We start from the raw sequence: 17,844 nt of genomic DNA, 5'->3' as shown, positions 1-17,844 counted from the left end.
TGCCAGAAGGCGAATACAATGTTACCAGGGTTGTGAACAGTGTTGCCAGAGAACACAGTGAACAAGTAGCCCAGTAGTGCAGAGACTGTGATAGTGTAGTTAGTGTGGTGTTGGTGCAGTTGCTCAGTGATTAGAGATGGAGGAGGATAAAGTGAGTAAGTTTATTGCGACAAGGGACCAGAGCATGTGGGCGGAGTGCACTAAGGTTCAGCTTCAACAAGTGCGAATCACTTCGACATCCGATTGAGGACGTCTAAGGTGTTGGAGCGCCGGCTGGAGATAATGACGCAACTCTCAGCTCGAGAGGAAACGACAGGGAAAGAGCCGTTCCGAGTGCCTCCCGGTGGGAAGGACCCAGAGAGAACGAGGAAGCAGCGAAGGGTTCAATGGCAGCAAGAGGAGGCGCCTCCTCTTGCTGCCATTCTAGCGGCACTCGGTTGCCGCTAGAGATAATGTGGATGAAACTAGTGGCCGAACTGTTTTAAGAGAAGAGGGAGGCCGTGTAAGAAACGTACAAAAGGCGGTGATAGCCGAGGCTATTTGAACCACCACCCTGAAAGCACTTTGATGGTAATTGCCTCGGCTATAACTGTCTTTTGTTCGATCACTTATGGTCAATTTTTTTAAGGCACCGTGAACACCAGTTGTAATGTGCTCCTGGAGGTCCGGGTTCGAGTCACTTCTGGGGTGTGGAGTTTTCAGTTGCATATATGCTTGGGGACCATTCAAGCTTGTTCGCATTTGTGTTCCTCACGTGTGCCCCACAAAATGAGGTGATTTGATGAAATAGATAAAAAATGATTTGATGAAATAAATGAAAAATTAAATAGATTTGATGAATAGAAGAAGTTTGCAAAGACCTGCATTTAAAACATGTTTTGCACTCACCTTGTTAGGCCATTGAGACTGTTCCATGCTTAAGGCAGGGACCTGAAATATAAATCATATATATTATTAAGAGAAAGTTGATAGTACTCATCTAAGCAACAATGCCGCCAGACATACGAATATTTGTATTGTGCATCATGCATGTTTATGAGAATAACTTAGTCCATCCTCTTGAGTTGACACAACGGACAGAAAATGAGATTCTAAACTACTTTAACCTATTGGCCAGGCATAGAAGATTGTAACAGGTAGTAGCAAGGTAAGGTAGGGTGTGAGCAGCTATAATTTATTGTAAACCTTTATTTGGGCGTTGAGGATTTTGACATCAAAATGCGGATGGATTTCACAGTTTATTTTTGCCTTCCTTATCTCCTTTTTAACATTTTTTTTTTTTTTTTTTTTTTTTAGATATATACAAGAGTTGTTACATTCTTGTACAGCCACTAGTACGCGTAGCGTTTCGGGCAGGTCCCTGGAATACGATCCCCGCCGCGAAGAATCGTTTTTTCATCCAAGTACACATTTTACTGTTGCGTTAAACAGAGGCTACAGTTAAGGATTTGCGCCCAGTAAATCCTCCCCGGCCAGGATACGAACCCATGACATAGCGCTCGCGGAACGCCAGGCGAGTGTCTTACCACTACACCACGGAGACTGTGTTTCTAACCAATAACCAATTGGACGATATTCTTGTTCTAGACTTAATACTTCTTAATTCTTAATACTTTTGTACCATGTTTTATTTGTATCCATAAAGTTCTACAGATCCATTGTTATCCCTTTTGGGTCATTATTATTAAATTTAATCAATTTGTATGATATACTACGTTTTTGTGCTTTGCTAAGAATTTATGTAAATAAGTTATATTTTGAATCCACATCGAAATCCCTTTTTACGTCATTTATCACTAGGTTCACGTTTCCTAAATATAAACTTATCCAATTTATTTAATAACCATTATTTCTTGTTCTATTATGTGATTATTGCCTTATATATTTAATGCCTTATAAATATCTCCCTTGTTATACCCATTTTCCACTTGTACACTTCAATCATGTCACCCCTAACTCTTCGCCTTTCAAGAGAATATAAATTAGGTTTTTAAATCTCTCTTCATATGAAGATTTGTAATTTGTGGGATTAACTTTGTCATCCTACACTGAACGACTAATAGTGAATTTATATCCATTCAGTTGTATAGCGACCAAAACTGAACTGCATAATTTAAATAAGGCCTAACAAGAGCAAGATATAGCTGAAAAATAACACCAAGACTTTTATTTCCTATGCTTCGAGAAATAACTCCCAGTATCATATTAGCCTTATTACAAAAATGTATGCATTGATTTTTTGTTTTTAAATTCTTACTAATCATAACTCCCAGATCCCTTTCGCAATTAGACTTCACAATCTCAATACCCTCTAGCTCGTATCTTATAACGCTATCTAAACATTACTTAGCCTTATATTTATCAGCACTGAACTGCATCTGCCAACCTTTTGACATTTCAACACCCTACTTAGATCGTCATGAAGTGACTTTTCAGGCTACTTTCAAATTTAATCCAAACCAGTTTTCAGATCGTCGGTTAATTTGCAAATATTGCTGCTCAGACCTGAATCTAAATCATTTATATTTATCATAAATAACAGAAGTTCCAAGACAGAGCCTTGAGGCACTCCACTAACAACAGGTTCCCATTGACTTAACTCCATTTATACTAACTCTTTGTTTCCTTTGGTATAACCATGCCCCTAATCCAACTTGTGAGCTGCTAGTTCGTTTAGCTAAGCAAATAAGAATCATTTGACGCTAGTTACAAAATTATTAATGTTATATATACATGTACACGTACTCATGCATACATGTACATATACATACGTATACATATATATATATATACATACACTTACATATTTAATCACCCACACAAATACACACATCAATAATCGTTTGTGTCACAAGTGATTCAGCAAGAGGCTCACAACAGTCATTATACAACGCACTTTACATCTATGATCAGTCGCACAGTTACTAGTCTTGCTCCACACCCACCCAACTGGGCGGGAGCTTTAGTCATGTGCATGCATTACTTACAGTAAGCAAATTTTGGATACTTCGCTAAGATTTCGGGCAGCACATCATTATGAATGAATTGCTTACACATTTCTTGGACACTATTGATGGTGGTATCTCTAAATTCCGCGATTTTTTCACTTTCCATTATATAATGACGCAAAGTATGCGAATAGTTCTGCTGACAGAGTTTACATTTAGTCTAATCTACATCACCAGATGTTACAAATTCCCAGAGGAATTTGTAGCCAAGCCTAAGCCTAGCAGTAGTAACATCTAGAAGTCTGCTAACCTTTTTGCAAGACCCATAGACGTGCGGTGCTTCCTGCATAATAGAATGTTGATAGATGGAGTAACTGGTGTGAATTTCACTTTGCCTCAAGTTTCCGAAATTTTGTTGATATTCCCGGAATATTACTGTCGTCAGGCTGCTCAAAGGCAGTCCAAGTTGGTAATCAATTCCCTCTTTACGAGCAAAGGTCTTGGCCAACTCACCAGTTCTATCATGCATTCGGTCACCAATATGGGAAGGAATCCATAGGAGACAGACTCTGACGTCATCATTGATTATTCCATTATATCTGTTTCTAGCTTCAGAGATAAGCACGTCACAGTTATGCCTTGGATAAGACAAATTGTTTGCCTATGTGAGACATGACAGAAGAATTAACTGTGAGAGATAAGGCAGGAGTGATGTGGCGTAAGCTGACACAACCCTTATCTACCACGTCACACCCTAATCACTGTACCGCCAAGGTTGACAAAGCTTCGCTTTTTACGCAGTCATATGGATATCACATCCTTTTTCACGTGATATCCTTTTTCACGAGGCTATTTCCATCCCCCTGTCGGGGGGATGGAAATAGCCTCGGCTACCATCCTCATTTGTCCGATCGTGTTGGTCGAACGGTAAAGGGATCCTGTACGCCAGCACAGTGCTCCTGGCAGTATGGGTTCGAGTCACTTCTGGGGTGTGAGTTTTATGTTGCATATAGTCCTGGGACCTTTCAGGCATATGCAATTGACGATCACTAAACACTGCTCATTTGTATGCGGAAAAACCACAAAGAAATGGAAAAGAAAGGTGAACGTTTCGGCCTGTTAGAGCCTTTGTCAACACCAGACTGAGTGTTGATAAGGCTTTAACAGGCCGAAACGTTCACCTCTCTTTCCCATTTGTGTTTTTTCCGCACATATATATATATATATATATATATATATATATATATATATATATATATATATATATATATATATATATATATATATATATATTGGTGTATACTGGCAGCAGGTTTTCTTTCAAACATGTTTCATTGAATATGACCGCATATTCTGTATTTATTATTTTCTGGTTTAGGGCTTCTATCCCTCTAACTATTTTCTTAGCATCAGGGCTTAATTGAAATAGGAGTTCTCCAAAACTCATTTTCGTACTTTTAAGGTGAAGAAAAGAAGTGATTTACTATAGAGTGTATTACACTTATTTGTATAATTTGCACGACGTTTCGAACCTCCATGGTTCATTCTCAAGTGAACAGATCTTACAATACTAGTTGATTTTATACCCGCATTAGGTCAGGTGATAATACAATGAAGGTGAAAACATGGGGGGATACATAAGGGATAAACATAGGGGCTGCAGAAGGCTTATTGGCCCATACGAGGCATCTCCTATCTAAACACAAAGATTAATCCAGTGTAATTGGCCTGTTATGTTGGACATTGTCTTCTGTGTTGGCATCGATATGTTCTTGTCTTGTCCTTACTCTCATGGTGGGTAGAGTAAATAGTTCCGTGATTTGGGTGTTCATGGTAGGTCGCTCTATTCTTATGTGAATTGCCTCAAGAATTTGTAATCTTCTTGAATCTTGGGTTTTGTCTATTATGCAAGTATTCTTGTTCAACATTTCTCTTGTTAGAGTAATGTCATGGGCTTGTCTCATGTGATTCCTAGGGGCACCAGATTGAAGATGGCATGTCAAGCGCCTCGTCAGCTTGGTCGACGTCATACCTATGTACTTACATTGAAGGTTACATCCTTCGTGGGGGCAAGTGTACATGTATACAACGCTTGACTGCTGTAGAGGGTTCTCCGTCGGCTTCGGGCTGTTTTTGATAAGGAGTTCGGAAGTCTTCTTGGTTTTGTAGAATATTATCAGGTTTATGTTTTGGTTAGGAGTAGTGCTTTTTACTCCTTTACGGATTATTTCTTTCATTATTCTTTCCTCTTTTATATGTTCACTGTGCATGGTTGATTTGTAATATAATTTTATTGGGGGTGTTGTGGTTTCTGTTCTAGGTTCTGAATTATACCAACAGTCCAAGTGTCTTCTTATAGCAGCGTTTATTTCCGCGTTGCTATATCCGTTGTTCACCAATACCTGAGTCACTCTTTCAAACTCTCTACTCACGTTGCTCCATTCAGAGCAGTGGGTAAGCGCTCGACGAATATAAGCATTGAGAACACTGGCTTTGTATCTTTGGGGGCACTCACTTCTACCGTTCAGGCATAATCCTATGTTGGTGGGCTTGGTATATACGTTGGTGCTTAAAGAGGTTCCTGTTTTTGTTATTAGTACATCCAAGAATGGCAGACTGTTATTTTCACTATTTTCATGTGTAAATCGGAGTACTGACTCTCTCTCTAGGTGTCTTTTTAGGTCAATTAGTTCATCTGAGTCTTTTACTATTACGAATATGTCATCTACATAACGGCAGTATACAGTTGGTTTTTGTCTGCTACTGAAGACCCTATCTTCGATGGTTCTCATATAAAAATTAGCAAATAAAACTCCTAAGGGGGAGCCCATTGCTACTCCGTCTATTTGTAAATACAAGTCTCCTTGTGGACTGATGAAAGGGGCTTCCTTTGTACATGCTTCGAGAAGACTTTTCAAGTGTGGCTCAGGTATGTCTAATTTGGGGGTGCTCTCGTCTCTGTATACTCTGTCCAGTATCATTCCAATGGTTGTGTCGACTGGGACGTTGGTAAATAGGGATTCAACGTCCAGGGAAGCGATGATTCCATCGGGCTGGGTAGATTTGATCAATTCTAGGAAATCTGCTGATGATTGTAGACTAAACTTACTTGGAGTGTATGGAGTTAGGAGTTCATTGAGTTTCTTTGCCAGGTGATAAGTTGGGGTTGGTATTTGGCTGATTATAGGGCGTAGTGGGTTACCTGGTTTATGCGTCTTAACATTGCCGTAGGCATATCCTAAGCCATAGTCGCCTTGAAGTTTATTGAAATGCACACTACCTTTCTTTGCGTTGATTGCTGTAATTGTTTTGTTTACTTTCCGCTTAAGGTCTTCTACGGGGTTCCTCGTGATTCGTTGAATTTTGGAGTCGTCACTTAGGATGTCGCTAATTTTGTTCATGTATTCATGGGTAGGAATCAATACATATGCTGCTGTTTTGTCGGCTTTTCTTATTGTTACGTCTTTCAGATTTTTTAGTTGTTTCGCTGCTTCTTTGAGTCGTGGGGTTAAGATTGTAGATGAATATGTTCCTCGTTTTCTCCCTGCTTCTGCAAGTAGTTCAGCTTGAAGTGTGTCAGTGGTGATGACTTTTTTGTTGTCTTCTAGCTTATGGATATCGTCCAGAAGCATTTCGATTTCCAGGCGTTTTTGATGCATCTTTGGTTTAGATAACAATTGACAATTTAGACCAAGATTTAAGAGGTCTCGTTGGTCCTGGGTAAGATCATAAGAAGTCAGGTTAAAGTAGCCATCTTTAGGACGAGGGATTTTTAGCTGTCCACCGTTTAAGGATGTTAACTTACGGAGTGTCTTTGTTTCTACAAGAGTTTTATGTTGTTGTTTCAGGTTAAATAGTTCACTGTTGATGGTTTGCTTGAGTTGGATAGGGATGTCGTACTGGGTCCATTTGTTTAACAGATGCTCCGCCTGCTCTATAAAGGTTTGGAGGGCTTCCTTTTTCTTGTTTAGTTGATGCCGAATGAGCTCTTGCCTATACCTATAGGTAAACTCTGTATTGCGGACTGCTGGGTCATGTGGGTTTATATTGGTGTATACTGGCAGCAGGTTTTCTTTCAAACATGTTTCATTGAATATGACCGCATATTCTGTATTTATTATTTTCTGGTTTAGGGCTTCTATCCCTCTAACTATTTTCTTAGCATCAGGGCTTAATTGAAATAGGAGTTCTCCAAAACTCATTTTCGTACTTTTAAGGTGAAGAAAAGAAGTGATTTACTATAGAGTGTATTACACTTATTTGTATAATTTGCACGACGTTTCGAACCTCCATGGTTCATTCTCAAGTGAACAGATCTTACAATACTAGTTGATTTTATACCCGCATTAGGTCAGGTGATAATACAATGAAGGTGAAAACATGGGGGGATACATAAGGGATAAACATAGGGGCTGCAGAAGGCTTATTGGCCCATACGAGGCATCTCCTATCTAAACACAAAGATTAATCCAGTGTAATTGGCCTGTTATGTTGGACATTGTCTTCTGTGTTGGCATCGATATGTTCTTGTCTTGTCCTTACTCTCATGGTGGGTAGAGTAAATAGTTCCGTGATTTGGGTGTTCATGGTAGGTCGCTCTATTCTTATGTGAATTGCCTCAAGAATTTGTAATCTTCTTGAATCTTGGGTTTTGTCTATTATGCAAGTATTCTTGTTCAACATTTCTCTTGTTAGAGTAATGTCATGGGCTTGTCTCATGTGATTCCTAGGGGCACCAGATTGAAGATGGCTTGTCAAACGCCTCGTCAGCTTGGTCGACGTCATACCTATGTACTTACATTGAAGGTTACATCCTTCGTGGGGGCAAGTGTACATGTATACAACGCTTGACTGCTGTAGAGGGTTCTCCGTCGGCTTCGGGCTGTTTTTGATAAGGAGTTCGGAAGTCTTCTTGGTTTTGTAGAATATTATCAGGTTTATGTTTTGGTTAGGAGTAGTGCTTTTTACTCCTTTACGGATTATTTCTTTCATTATTCTTTCCTCTTTTATATGTTCACTGTGCATGGTTGATTTGTAATATAATTTTATTGGGGGTGTTGTGGTTTCTGTTCTAGGTTCTGAATTATGCCAACGGTCCAAGTGTCTTCTTATAGCAGCGTTTATTTCCGCGTTGCTATATCCGTTGTTCACCAATACCTGAGTCACTCTTTCAAACTCTCTACTCACGTTGCTCCATTCAGAGCAGTGGGTAAGCGCTCGACGAATATAAGCATTGAGAACACTGGCTTTGTATCTTTGGGGGCACTCACTTCTACCGTTCAGGCATAATCCTATGTTGGTGGGCTTGGTATATACGTTGGTGCTTAAAGAGGTCCCTGTTTTTGTTATTAGTACATCCAAGAATGGCAGACTGTTATTTTCACTATTTTCATGTGTAAATCGGAGTACTGACTCTCTCTCTAGGTGTCTTTTTAGGTCAATTAGTTCATCTGAGTCTTTTACTATTACGAATATGTCATCTACATAACGGCAGTATACAGTTGGTTTTTGTCTGCTACTGAAGACCCTATCTTCGATGGTTCCCATATAAAAATTAGCAAATAAAACTCCTAAGGGGGAGCCCATTGCTACTCCGTCTATTTGTAAATACATGTCTCCTTGTGGACTGATGAAAGGGGCTTCCTTTGTACATGCTTCGAGAAGACTTTTCAAGTGTGGCTCAGGTATGTCTAATTTGGGGGTGCTCTCGTCTCTGTATACTCTGTCCAGTATCATTCCTATGGTTGTGTCGACTGGGACGTTGGTAAATAGGGATTCAACGTCCAGGGAAGCGATGATTCCATCGGGCTGGGTAGATTTGATCAATTCTAGGAAATCTGCTGATGATTGTAGACTAAACTTACTTGGAGTGTATGGAGTTAGGAGTTCATTGAGTTTCTTTGCCAGGTGATAAGTTGGGGTTGGTATTTGGCTGATTATAGGGCGTAGTGGGTTACCTGGTTTATGCGTCTTAACATTGCCGTAGGCATATCCTAAGCCATAGTCGCCTTGAAGTTTATTGAAATGCACACTACCTTTCTTTGCGTTGATTGCTGTAATTGTTTTGTTTACTTTCCGCTTAAGGTCTTCTACGGGGTTCCTCGTGATTCGTTGAAATTTGGAGTCGTCACTTAGGATGTCACTAATTTTGTTCATGTATTCATGGGTAGGAATCAATACATATGCTGCTGTTTTGTCGGCTTTTCTTATTGTTACGTCTTTCAGATTTTTTAGTTGTTTCGCTGCTTCTTTGAGTCGTGGGGTTAAGATTGTAGATGAATATGTTCCTCGTTTTTTCCCTGCTTCTGCAAGTAGTTCAGCTTGAAGTGTGTCAGTGGTGATGACTTTTTTGTTGTCTTCTAGCTTATGGATATCGTCCAGAAGCATTTCGATTTCCAGGCGTTTTTGATGCATCTTTGGTTTAGATAAGAATTGACAATTTAGACCAAGATTTAAGAGGTCTCGTTGGTCCTGGGTAAGATCATAAGAAGTCAGGTTAAAGTAGCCATCTTTAGGACGAGGGATTTTTAGCTGTCCACCGTTTAGGGATGTTAACTTACGGAGTGTCTTTGTTTCTACAAGAGTTTTATGTTGTTGTTTCAGGTTAAATAGTTCACTGTTGATGGTTTGCTTGAGTTGGATAGGGATGTCGTACTGGGTCCATTTGTTTAACAGATGCTCCGCCTGCTCTATAAAGGTTTGGAGGGCTTTATAGACGGAGATAGCAATGGGTATATAGGTATGGGTATGGGTATGGGTATGGGTATGGGTATATTCAATGGGTATGAGATACAAATAGACGGAGTAGCAATGGGCTCCCCCTTAGGAGTTTTATTTGCTAATTTTTATATGGGAACCATCGAAGATAGGGTCTTCAGTAGCAGACAAAAACCAACTGTATACTGCCGTTATGTAGATGACATATTCGTAATAGTAAAAGACTCAGATGAACTAATTGACCTAAAAAGACACCTAGAGAGAGAGTCAGTACCCCGATTTACACATGAAAATAGTGAAAATAACAGTCTGCCATTCTTGGATGTACTAATAACAAAAACAGGAACCTCTTTAAGCACCAACGTATATACCAAGCCCACCAACATAGGATTATGCCTGAACGGTAGAAGTGAGTGCCCCCAAAGATACAAAGCCAGTGTTCTCAATGCTTATATTCGTCGAGCGCTTACCCACTGCTCTGAATGGAGCAACGTGAGTAGAGAGTTTGAAAGAGTGACTCAGGTATTGGTGAACAACGGATATAGCAACGCGGATATAAACGCTGCTATAAGAAGACACTGGGACCGTTGGTATAATTCAGAACCTAGAACAGAAACCACAACACCCCCAATAAAATTATATTACAAATCAACCATGCACAGTGAACATATAAAAGAGGAAAGAATAATGAAAGAAATAATCCGTAAAGGAGTAAAAAGCACTACTCCTAACCAAAACATAAACCTGATAATATTCTACAAAACCAAGAAGACTTCCGAACTCCTTATCAAAAACAGCCCGAAGCCGACGGAGAACCCTCTACAGCAGTCAAGCGTTGTAGACATGTACACTTGCCCCCACGAAGGATGTAACCTTCAATGTAAGTACATAGGTATGACGTCGACCAAGCTGACGAGGCGTTTGACATGCCATCTTCAATCTGGTGCCCCTAGGAATCACATGAGACAAGCCCATGACATTACTCTAACAAGAGAAATGTTGAACAAGAATACTTGCATAATAGACAAAACCCAAGATTCAAGAAGATTACAAATTCTTGAGGCAATTCACATAAGAATAGAGCGACCTACCATGAACACCCAAATCACGGAACTATTTACTCTACCCACCATGAGAGTAAGGACAAGACAAGAACATATCGATGCCAACACAGAAGACAATGTCCAACATAACAGGCCAATTACACTGGATTAATCTTTGTGTTTAGATAGGAGATGCCTCGTATGGGCCAATAAGCCTTCTGCAGCCCCTATGTTTATCCCTTATGTATCCCCCCATGTTTTCACCTTCGTTGTATTATCACCTGACCTAATGCGGGTATAAAATCAACTAGTATTGTAAGATCTGTTCACTTGAGAATGAACCATGGAGGTTCGAAACGTCGTGCAAATTATACAAATAAGTGTAATACACTCTATAGTAAATCACTTCTTTTCTTCACCTTAAAAGTACGAAAATGAGTTTTGGAGAACTCCTATTTCAATTAAGCCCTGATGCTAAGAAAATAGTTAGAGGGATAGAAGCCCTAAACCAGAAAATAATAAATACAGAATATGCGGTCATATTCAATGAAACATGTTTGAAAGAAAACCTGCTGCCAGTATACACCAATATAAACCCACATGACCCAGCAGTCCGCAATACAGAGTTTACCTATAGGTATAGGCAAGAGCTCATTCGGCATCAACTAAACAAGAAAAAGGAAGCCCTCCAAACCTTTATAGAGCAGGCGGAGCATCTGTTAAACAAATGGACCCAGTACGACATCCCTATCCAACTCAAGCAAACCATCAACAGTGAACTATTTAACCTGAAACAACAACATAAAACTCTTGTAGAAACAAAGACACTCCGTAAGTTAACATCCCTAAACGGTGGACAGCTAAAAATCCCTCGTCCTAAAGATGGCTACTTTAACCTGACTTCTTATGATCTTACCCAGGACCAACGAGACCTCTTAAATCTTGGTCTAAATTGTCAATTCTTATCTAAACCAAAGATGCATCAAAAACGCCTGGAAATCGAAATGCTTCTGGACGATATCCTTAAGCTAGAAGACAACAAAAAAGTCATCACCACTGACACACTTCAAGCTGAACTACTTGCAGAAGCAGGGAAAAAACGAGGAACATATTCATCTACAATCTTAACCCCACGACTCAAAGAAGCAGCGAAACAACTAAAAAATCTGAAAGACGTAACAATAAGAAAAGCCGACAAAACAGCAGCATATGTATTGATTCCTACCCATGAATACATGAACAAAATTAGCGACATCCTAAGTGACGACTCCAAATTTCAACGAATCACGAGGAACCCCGTAGAAGACCTTAAGCGGAAAGTAAACAAAACAATTACAGCAATCAACGCAAAGAAAGGTAGTGTGCATTTCAATAAACTTCAAGGCGACTATGGCTTAGGATATGCCTACGGCAATGTTAAGACGCATAAACCAGGTAACCCACTACGCCCTATAATCAGCCAAATACCAACCCCAACTTATCACCTGGCAAAGAAACTCAATGAACTCCTAACTCCATACACTCCAAGTAAGTTTAGTCTACAATCATCAGCAGATTTCCTAGAATTGATCAAATCTACCCAGCCCGATGGAATCATCGCTTCCCTGGACGTTGAATCCCTATTTACCAACGTCCCAGTCGACACAACCATAGGAATGATACTGGACAGAGTATACAGAGACGAGAGCACCCCCAAATTAGACATACCTGAGCCACACTTGAAAAGTCTTCTCGAAGCATGTACAAAGGAAGCCCCTTTCATCAGTCCACAAGGAGACATGTATTTACAAATAGACGGAGTAGCAATGGGCTCCCCCTTAGGAGTTTTATTTGCTAATTTTTATATGGGAACCATCGAAGATAGGGTCTTCAGTAGCAGACAAAAACCAACTGTATACTGCCGTTATGTAGATGACATATTCGTAATAGTAAAAGACTCAGATGAACTAATTGACCTAAAAAGACACCTAGAGAGAGAGTCAGTACTCCGATTTACACATGAAAATAGTGAAAATAACAGTCTGCCATTCTTGGATGTACTAATAACAAAAACAGGAACCTCTTTAAGCACCAACGTATATACCAAGCCCACCAACATAGGATTATGCCTGAACGGTAGAAGTGAGTGCCCCCAAAGATACAAAGCCAGTGTTCTCAATGCTTATATTCGTCGAGCGCTTACCCACTGCTCTGAATGGAGCAACGTGAGTAGAGAGTTTGAAAGAGTGACTCAGGTATTGGTGAACAACGGATATAGCAACGCGGAAATAAACGCTGCTATAAGAAGACACTTGGACCGTTGGTATAATTCAGAACCTAGAACAGAAACCACAACACCCCCAATAAAATTATATTACAAATCAACCATGCACAGTGAACATATAAAAGAGGAAAGAATAATGAAAGAAATAATCCGTAAAGGAGTAAAAAGCACAACTCCTAACCAAAACATAAACCCGATAATATTCTACAAAACCAAGAAGACTTCCGAACTCCTTATCAAAAACAGCCCGAAGCCGACGGAGAACCCTCTACAGCAGTCAAGCGTTGTATACATGTACACTTGCCCCCACGAAGGATGTAACCTTCAATGTAAGTACATAGGTATGACGTCGACCAAGCTGACGAGGCGTTTGACATGCCATCTTCAATCTGGTGCCCCTAGGAATCACATGAGACAAGCCCATGACATTACTCTAACAAGAGAAATGTTGAACAAGAATACTTGCATAATAGACAAAACCCAAGATTCAAGAAGATTACAAATTCTTGAGGCAATTCACATAAGAATAGAGCGACCTACCATGAACACCCAAATCACGGAACTATTTACTCTACCCACCATGAGAGTAAGGACAAGACAAGAACATATCGATGCCAACACAGAAGACAATGTCCAACATAACAGGCCAATTACACTGGATTAATCTTTGTGTTTAGATAGGAGATGCCTCGTATGGGCCAATAAGCCCTCTGCAGCCCCTATGTTTATCCCTTATGTATCCCCCCATGTTTTCACCTTCATTGTATTATCACCTGACCTAATGCGGGTATAAAATCAACTAGTATTGTAAGATCTGTTCACTTGAGAATGAACCATGGAGGTTCGAAACGTCGTGCAAATTATACAAATAAGTGTAATACACTCTATAGTAAATCACTTCTTTTCTTCACCTTAAAAGTACGAAAATGAGTTTTGGAGAACTCCTATTTCAATTAAGCCCTGATGCTAAGAAAATAGTTAGAGGGATAGAAGCCCTAAACCAGAAAATAATAAATACAGAATATGCGGTCATATTCAATGAAACATATATATATATATATATATATATATATATATATATATATATATATATATATGTATATATATATATATATATATATATATATATATATATATATATATATATATATATATATATATATATATATATATATATATATATATATATATATATATATATATAACCAGAAAATAATAAATACAGAATATGCGGTCATATTCAATGAAACATGTTTGAAAGAAAACCTGCTGCCAGTATACACCAATATATATATATATATATATATATATATATATATATATATATATATATATATATATATATATATATATATATATATATATATATATATATATATATATATATATATATATATGTCGTACCTAGTAGCCAGAACGCACTTCTCGGCCTACTATGCAAGGCTTGATTTGCCTAATAAGCCAAGTTTTCTTGAATTAATAAATTTTCTCTAATTTTTTTCTTATGAAATGATAAAGCTACCCATTTCATTATGTATGAGGTCAATTTTTTTTATTGGAGTTAAAATTAACGTAGATATATGACCGAACCTAACCAACTCTACCTAACCTAACCTAACCTATAAAGATAGGTTAGGTTAGGTTAGGTATCCGAAAAAGTTAGGTTAGGTTAGGTAGGTTAGGTAGTCGAAAAACAATTAATTCATGAAAACTTGGCTTATTAGGCAAATCGGGCCTTGCATAGTAGGCCGAGAAGTGCATTCTTGCTACTAGGTACGACATATATATATATATATATATATATATATATATATATATATATATATATATATATATATATATATATATATATATATATATATATATATATATATATATATAAATATATATATATATATATATATATATATATATATATATATATAAATAAATATATATATATATATATATATATATATATATATATATATATATATATATATATATATATATATATATATATATATATATAAATATATATATATATATAAACAATAATTGTAACAGGAATCTTCTCAATATTTCTTAAGTTTTTCTTCACTTTCGAGGGTATTTGAAAAATTAACTCTCCAAAATTCATTTTTTACATTTTTATTTTTGGTTTGACGCCTGAAACTGTTTTGTAAGGGCTTCTTTCATTTTCAAAGACTAGTTTACACATAAAATACATCATACTTATATTTGTTTTGGGTGAGGTGATGTGACACAAAAGTTTTCGGTGAGGTGACAGAACACGAATCAATGGGTATAAATTGGGTATGAACACCTAAGAATGGAAGTAAATACAGAAGGCCAATTGGCCCATACTTTCTCTTGCTGCTTCTATGTTATTTGGGGTCTTGAAGTGGGTAGAATATAGTTTTGCATTAATTTGACTGTTTATAACTGGTGGTGACTTTTTTAAAGTCAACACAACAAAAAAAGAAAGGTGAAACGCCATGCAACCTCTGAAGAGTCAACTAGCACAACACTTGTATCCCCTATTAGACTGTTTTACAGGAACTTCTTGTCGACGGCTCATAAAACGGAGGAAAATGTCCTGAAAGATATTATTAGTAGAAACGTTATCCCTACAGACAAAAATCAGACAAAACTATTGACATTTTACTACAAAAACCAAAAAACGGCCAATCTACTCATGAAAAACTCCCCAAACACCAAACAGAACGCCTTGAAGGAAACCAACGTCGTCAATGCCTTCAAATGCCCACTTGGGGACCGTATGCCCCAACGAACTCAGTATATAGGCAAGACAACAACGTCTCTTTCTAGACGATTGACAATGCACAAACAACAGGGCTCCATCAAGGAGCATATAATTTCCTCACAAAACCAGACCATCACCAGAGAAATTTTGAAGTCTTGACATTCCCTGTACATATCCAGGTTTGTATTCCCCGATAACCTTTGGCAGGTGGAGTCCGGATTTCTTCGCGTTACAGTTTCAATCAATCTGTCTACCTTCAATTTTAATTCGACTGTAGTGTCCTTCGTTACCTTTTGGAATTAATCTTACCCTTTCGGTCAACAACATATATCTTATTCAACAACATATGTTTACAAGAAAGACTGCTACGAAAATATACTAAAATTAGAATGCACGACCCAGCAGCAAGAAACCAAGCTTTCACGATAAAATATCGCCAAGATCTGATTCGAAATCAAATACACAAGGCAGAAAATGAGATCAACGATAGCAAAACGCAACTACTTCTTGCTACAGATAAATGGTGACACACCAACATCGACGAAGATCTCGTATTCGAATCGACCAACACCACGACGTCCTTTCAGATCGACATCGCCACAGCACCGAAACCAGGATCCTCAAGAAACTGACAATATTTGGAGGTCCTATGATGATTCCTCGACCCAGAGATGGCTTCTTAAACCTTGCTGGAATCAACCTCACGGAGGACCAAATCACTCTCTTGAATCATTTCATTTTCATTAAAATATTTTATACTTGTGATGATTGTATATGAGTTAGAGTTATGGAACCTAGTAGTTTCCATCTCTGATTCAGAAACAAAATTAAAAATGACAGGCAGTGTCAATATGGAAGGTGTAAACCGACCGTATGTAAATGTATATATGAATTACTGTTACAGTTATAAATACAAAATTTTGTGAATTCAGGAGAAGCAAAGAGTATTCATGGCTAAAAAATAATGAAATAACTTTGTCAGAACAAATTATTTTTTATTCGTGTAACAGAAGCATACTATTCCTGAAGGACCCACTTGTGTGGATATTCAGGAAGTTGCTCTAATATTAACTAAGAAGGTTCAGGGGTATAAGGGAGGGTAGGTGGTCACTCTCAGCATCAAACAGTAAAGTCTTTAATATTTGGTCTTGGGAACCCCACCGTCTGTCAGGTAATGTCAGGATCCAGGTGGTAAGAATATGCAGGTGAAAATATTGATAGATCGCAAAGTATTACGATAATATCGAAAGAATCTTCACGTAACTATATACGTCACTGTGTATCAATGACTTCCCCTTGTCGTGTACTACACAAAAGTGGACTTTCTCCCACAACCAAAATTCTGGCTGCAATATACATCTTTGCAACTCTAATGGAATTATAACGATTACATAAAAGTTTTGAACTTCACACAGTAAGAGATGCAACTCACCCAAGAAGGTTCCTGAATCTTAACATCCGGTTTTGGGTGAATGTAGTTGGTTATTTTTGTGACGACAGCCAGGAGGATGAGGCCGACCACGCCAGCAGTCAGACCCTTCACCCCCCAAACACCACACATCACTCCCAGGCAAAATGTTAACAACAATTTCTTGTCAAAGTACATATAAAAAAAAATAACCAATAAATCCGAAACGCTTAATGCCATTCCTTATCGTGAAAGGTTCAGGTTTTCTGCGGATATTGTTTAGAATATTTGTTGTGTATTTATTACGCAAAAGTATGATTGCGGCCTTATATGCGTTAGGATGATTCTGTTCGGTTAAGGGCAAAGTACCACTATCATACCATAGAGGTGGTATGCGGTAGTATGATTGTGTCCTTCTATAAGAGGTGAGAGACGCGCAGTTACACACGACCCGCCGCTCGCCACAGTGGTACTGACCTGTGCAGCACAGTCCCCTGAGATAGTGTTATCATGGTCACCACGTGGCCCCCTACTGTGGTGTCACTAGATCCATGTGTACCGCTACTGTGTCAATAGTACCATGGTGGTGACGTGTCCTGTTACTGTGTGTCACTAGTACCATGGAGGCCACGTGTCCTGCTACTGTGTGTCACTAGTACCATGGTGGCCACGTGTCCTGTTACTGTGTGTCACTAGTACCATGGTGGCCACGTGTCCTG

General features: G+C 38.5%; 1 protein-coding gene across 1 annotated transcript in view; it reads right to left on the bottom strand.

The window, feature by feature from the left end:
- The window catches only part of LOC138369226 (extended synaptotagmin-2-like), a 300,187-nt gene extending 282,594 nt beyond the window's left edge, over positions 1-17,593 (bottom strand). Inside the window, exons 1-2 of the mRNA XM_069332167.1 lie at positions 17,150-17,593; positions 889-930 (exon numbers count right to left, since the gene is read on the bottom strand). Of these exons, the coding sequence (XP_069188268.1) occupies positions 889-930; positions 17,150-17,365 (258 nt within the window). The 5' untranslated portion in view covers positions 17,366-17,593. The remainder of the gene's footprint in view (positions 1-888; positions 931-17,149) is intronic.
- Between the last annotated feature and the right edge of the window lie 251 nt (positions 17,594-17,844).

Source organism: Procambarus clarkii, chromosome 27, assembly GCF_040958095.1.
Source record: "Procambarus clarkii isolate CNS0578487 chromosome 27, FALCON_Pclarkii_2.0, whole genome shotgun sequence".
NCBI classification, from domain to species: Eukaryota; Metazoa; Arthropoda; class Malacostraca; order Decapoda; family Cambaridae; genus Procambarus; species Procambarus clarkii.
Note: the sequence above shows the minus strand (reverse complement) of the source record. Positions and strands in the feature narration are given on the sequence as shown.